A 6,000-nucleotide genomic window follows, 5' to 3' on the forward strand; every position below is an offset into this window, starting at 1 on the left:
AGGTGGCCCAGAGCCACAGATTTAGGCAAAGGCAAAATACTACAGACGTGCTCAAGTTTTAGATTGCCGCTTTCGACATGTGTTTCCAGCTATTGGCGCAAGTTAGTTTCAACAAAGATGGGTAATGTGCTCGTCGGGGAGCAAACATTGCCAACTTACTATTGAATCATGCATTGCCAATTTGTAGTTGCGCATTATTGATGTTGAAGATTCCTTAAATCCTAGAAAATACCTAAAATTTCCGTACATGGCTTACCCTTTAATAGTTGGTGAAGCACGTTATACTCACTGGTTGAGAACTCATCTGATCATGAAGATTATATATAAAAGCAATTTAGCAAGATTAGAGATTGATTACGAGCATCTGCTCTGAAATATTTTTGGAAACTCGGATATGGTTTTTTACATACAAGATAATTTGAGAAAGATTCTGCAAATTAAAACTTACATAATATAATCAGAAAAATTTAAGATACATTTGAGGATGTTTTAAGGAGAAATCGGGGAAGTCCGTTACATAGATGATAGATCGCGAGATCGAATTTTTTGCTGTGAAGTTATTTTTTTTATATACATAGAATTTAATTTTTATACCATAAACCACAATTGTTCCTCCTTTTACGACCGAAAAAGAGCATCAACTTTGTTCTCACTGGCATTCTTGTAATTAATTTTTAGTGTAACACTTAGAAAGATAAAACCTGGCATAAATTACTGTGGCGGAGATAAACACAATGGTAGAAAAAATGAATTGGGGGAAGACGGGAGAAAACACAGCGTGAGGAGGACACCTGACTCCGTTAGTTTCTAAAGCTCTAATTGGTCCATTTCATCAGTTGGACTATTTGTGCTCAAGTTTTACAAACTTAAAGAACAAATAATGCTCAAGGTCATATTTAAAGGACAATAGTGAGTCTACCCTCAAACATAAGGGATAATTTTGCAAAAAAATCGAATTAACACAAATACACACAAGTTTCTCTTGCAAAACACTTTTAAAAAAAATTAATGTCTCAAATTCGTGTAAGGAAGAGCCACTAAGGTGGCAAATATATTTTTTTCTTTCTAAATTTAGACTCAAGCTCGAAAATTTTGATTAAAGGTGGAGAAATTTCTATCGCGAGAATATTATAAAGAATAAAATAACCTACTGTTGAGTAAAAATCTTATTCATTTTATATTTTCATTGTTATTATGGTCATGTTTTTGTTATATTATTTTTCATGTTAGCAAGTTTTTCGAGCATGTACGAGTTCAATATTTTGGTTATTGAGCTTACTTAATATGCATTTTGTAGTAAGATATCCGGATAGTTTTCCCAAGTCCATTTTTTCTCCTTAATGTTTTATGGAAAGGCTTGCCATTCTTATTTGTAGGATATAGTTAATACTTACGAAATTAGAATTTTAAGCAATGTATTAGAAAAACATTAGTTATTTTGTTAAACAACATATGTATCAATTAATTTGACCTCCTCGCTTCTAGATTGAAAAATATTAGCGACCTTCACAGAGGAGCAATCCGATAGTATTTTTTTTATATAAAAAAAAAAATTTAAATTTGTGCCAGTGCAATTTTATAAACCATCAAATTATGATGATCTACAACAATATATAACTGTCTTGGTAATATAAAAAATACAGCATATTCATTCTTGCTCTAATAGGTTACATTGATAATGTAAACATCTTTAAATCTATAGTGCACATAAATACAATCCATTTTCAAATAGATGGACATCAACTCCACCCAATAATAGTGCATATCTACTCAAATACCATCTCTTTGTTGTTGTTTTTATGCGTTAAGACCTCAAATTCACTCGTACAGTCGATTCCAACTTGTATACAACTGATACGTTGTTATTGTTAAGAAATATTTGTAATTACATCATTAATTAGAAGTCCAAGAGAAGTATAAGATGATCCACCATCCTCCATAGCCACTCTACTCTTCTCCTTCATTTCCTTTATTTTTTTCCTCACTTCATTCTCTTCACTTTTTACCATCAACCTTTGTAAACCCCCTTCAATTTCTTCAGCACTCACAATATCAACTTTATTATTTTTCCCCTCAAAATCAATAACATAATCCATACTAATCTCCTTAGCAATTCCCAATTCTTTAACCAATAAAAATGCATTCATTTGTTGTTCTGCATAGAGTGGCCAAGTTGCAATTGGCACACCAAAATATACACTTTCCAGTATAGAATTCCATCCACAATGACACACAAATCCTCCTACTGATTTATGAGATAATATTGCTACTTGTGGTGCCCATCCTATCACTTTTCCAATTCCTTTTGTTCTTTCCAAGAACCCTTTTGGCAAAACTTCTTCAAAATTGGTGTAATTGCTTGGTATATCTATTTTTCCCTTTGGTGGAGATCTTCTTAAAGACCACAAGAACCTGTTTGAACATAAAATAAAAAAAAATCAAATTAAAGAAAGGTTGGAAAATAATTTTTCTTAAAAGAGATAATAAGTATATATTGCCCAACCTAGCCCATGATTTAATAGGATTGGGCTAAATTATTTGAAGCCCATTTAAAAACGAGGTTTTTTAACCTGGCCCAAGTAAGTCTGTGTGTCCATGAGGCATGTCCGACGCTAGGCTGGTTGGCCCGCGATATTAATGCACTTTTTAGTCACGAAACTACACTATTAAGTACGATTTTTAGTACTTTTTATGACAAATAAATCCATCATAATTATTACGTATTCGGGGACGAAAAGAGATTTCGCATCTAATATATCATTATTTAGCAATGAAACGCAAAGTTGTCTTTGTATATCATTAGTGACGGTGTTTTAGAGACGAAAGATTGACAAAAGAAATTTCGTCACAAAAAAACTTTGGTGCCGAAAAGTGAATCATAGGTGACAAAATAATTCATCAGTGATAATCAAATTTGTTCTAGTGTTGGTAATATTTTCGTGCAAATATAAACATTGTTTTCTTAAAATTTAATTATTTCTTAATATTTAAATAATTAACATTGCAGATAATTATATATTTAGATGAAAATAAAAATGTTAAGACATCTTTGTTTCACAATAGGATTCAAATTATTTGATGAAGATGATATGTTGGTGTTGGATATGTCTTGAGCACCTTAAAAATATTTTTGAGTAGTTTGTTTTGCGTATTAACTTTTAATGAATGAAATATGCTCCTCATTTTTTGTATTTTATTGTAATCTATTGGAAATATATATATATAGCGCTTTAGGTTAAAAAATAAATTTTAAAAAAATATGAAAAATAATTTTTAAAAATAATGGGCTTGCCCGTGGGGCTCGTGACCCACATAGGGTTGGGTTGAGCTGACCATTTTAAAGCACATCGAAACAGCGGAGGGGCCCAGCCCATCAAATGCCAAAGCCCGAATGGGCTAGGCGATTTCAAGTTCGGCCAGCTATTGACACCTCTAACAGGAGATAACAAGTATCTCGTGGAATGAATCAAGATACGCGTAAACTAACATAGAGGGAGTACAAATTACAAGTTTTCAACTAACGGTACCTGTGACCGCAATGTTCCAGTGCAGTTGCTATTTCTTTGATTTGCTCTGCCTCAAAACTTCCCATACTACCAAAGCACAAATACACTACAGATAAATCCGGTTGCTCATCTAACCACTCGATAATACTTTCAGTTTCGGACATATTATTTCGAAAATGACCACTTTTTGCAAAACTAACCACTGGACCAACTGGATAAATTGTTGGAACAATCTCAGAATCCATTAAAGCCTGAAGAGAAAAAGATTCAAGCTCGAAAAAAGTGTTAATAATAATCCCTTTAGTCTCTTTAAATCGACGAATTCCATCAAAAAACAATGTTGAAGCAAGTCTTGAATTTAATAAATGCTTAGGCAAAACTTTAGTAGGACATGGATTTTTAAAATATGGAATTGATAATTCCTTATCAGAGTTTATGTACTTAGACGTGTCTAAATTTTGCTCATTTCTTAGAGCTTGAAAATGAAGACAAAAGCCAAGAAAAGCAGCATTTGAAGCAAAATAAATATAACTCGGAACGTTAAATTCGTTGGCTATGTCAATCATCGAGGTACAAAACATGTCAAGCACGAAACCAGCAAGACGAGGAATGTTTTGAACATATTCTCGTACGTTTGATTTGTGACCATCGATGAAATCATAGAGGAAACTATCGTGGTTATTCAAGAAGACAGAAGATGTTTTTTCGTCTAAAGAGATATCGATGAATTTTAGACGAGGTTGAGAAGTGAGAGACTGAATGAAGTTTTGAACGCCATAGTCTAAGGGAAGTTTCATGACGAGAACAGAAATGCAAAGATTATTTTCATCTCTATTTAGAACGAGTTTTGCAAATTCGATGGCTGATACGAGGTGACCTAATCCTGCTAAAGGAATGAAAATTAGTTCATTCATCTTGGTATGGAGTATATATTTTCCTAGGGGTGATTTGTTAGATGAGATTTGATTGTTGTTAATTTTAATTTGTCTATGGGCAGAATATTTAGAGTTTATATAAAAATATCTCATGACTAAAAGTTGAAAGGAAGTAGCGATAATTTGACACATGGAAATTTGAAGTTTCAAACTTCAAAGAATACATGTATCTAAAATTTTGACAAGTCCTTAGGTAAGAAAAATCTTGGCTAGTTACACTCATTATGAGACGTACATATGTCATTAAAAGAAATTAATCTAACCACAAAAGATAAAGGAATGATATGAATTTTTTATTTATTTATACGATATCTTTGACTTCCTATTTAATTTTTTGCGCACTTTCTAGAAAGATATTTAATTGTATATCTATATTATTATAAAAACATGAATAAAATGTTGGATTACAAAAATAGCCCTAAAATATAAATATTCTATTGGATATAATAGTAATATTGTTATTTTCCTTTTTGTTTTGAATTTAGTTTGATTTAGGAGAAAGAGTGTGTCTAGGAATTCTATTCAAATTGGTTTATGATTTCCAATTAATTTTTCCATCTTTTAGTTTATGTAGCGTTTGAATCGTCCGTTATTAGGAGTAGCTTCAAAGGAAAATACCGACTTTATGAGCGAACAAAGGAAAGAATGTAGGACAGGGAATTTAACTAAAGTTATAATAATGTCTAATTTATTTTCAAGAAGATAAAATACCTAGGATATTAGGACCGAGGATTTAAATTAAAGTTTTTTTAATGTTTAATTTTATTTTTAATGAAGATAAAATACTTAGGGTATTAGCCATGTTATTTATTTTCAAGGGAGAGAATGTACGAGTAGTCAAGAGGCAACTTGTGGTGGTATAGCAATCATAGATAGAAGAAAAATATTGAGCGACAAAAATGTATCAATTTTTAAATTACAATAGTTCGGATGAAGACGAAATATACCTATTTGATTTTATCACACCTGTTACTATTAAATGAAGATTTTTTTTCCTTTGAATAACATTGTAATTACAATCGATTTTCAGAGTTTCAAAGAAAACTTTTTCAAGTTGGGATTCAATTTTTTACTCTCACCGTCTCAAGTTATCTATCGTGTTTCTCTTTTACACGCTTGTTAAGAAATATTAATTAGGAGGAAGGTTGGACTATTTTATCTTTCTTTATGTTTTAAAATATAATCTCTCTTCATTGAATATTTATTCTATATATGTGTTATCTCCATTTTCAAGAACAATTATTATTAAGGGAAAACTAAAAAAAATATAATTTATTCTATCATGGACTTCTAAAATGCCAAAATAATATGAGACAACTATTTTAAGAAAATACGGCAGGTAATTTGAGACGGAGGAAGTAATTTTAATTAACCAAAAATAGAAACTCTAAAAGTTTCAAAGCAAAACCTTATTTCTGTTGGGACTCATTTCCTTCTGTTAAGTAACCACTAACTAAAACATAAATTTCCGAAGTCAAACTTTATTTTTGTTGGGGCTAACTTAAGCAACGAGTAACTAAAACCACTAATTTCTAAAGTAAAACCTTTTGGCGGTGGAA

General features: G+C 31.3%; 1 protein-coding gene across 1 annotated transcript; it reads right to left on the minus strand.

Annotated features, from left to right (window-relative positions):
* Positions 1–1,627: 1,627 nt before the first annotated feature.
* Positions 1,628–4,573, minus strand: LOC104224144 (anthocyanidin 3-O-glucosyltransferase 2-like). Its single transcript, XM_009775728.2, has 2 exons — positions 3,528–4,573; positions 1,628–2,412 (listed from the first exon to the last, which is right to left on the minus strand). Exons 1-2 carry the CDS (start codon positions 4,571–4,573, stop codon positions 1,869–1,871), a joined length of 1,590 nt encoding a protein of 529 aa, XP_009774030.2. The 3' UTR covers positions 1,628–1,868.
* Positions 4,574–6,000: the final 1,427 nt, after the last annotated feature.

Source organism: Nicotiana sylvestris, chromosome 1 (genome assembly GCF_000393655.2).
Source record: "Nicotiana sylvestris chromosome 1, ASM39365v2, whole genome shotgun sequence".
NCBI classification, from domain to species: domain Eukaryota; kingdom Viridiplantae; phylum Streptophyta; class Magnoliopsida; order Solanales; family Solanaceae; genus Nicotiana; species Nicotiana sylvestris.

Coding starts and splice junctions, on each gene's coding strand:
- LOC104224144 (XM_009775728.2), bottom strand. CDS start 4,573: ATGTGTCAAATTATCGCTACTTCCTTTCAACTTTTAGTCATGAGATAT. Junction 2,413..3,527: donor CTGGAACATTGCGGTCACAG/GTACCGTTAGTT, acceptor ATGTTCAAACAG/GTTCTTGTGGTCTTTAAGAA.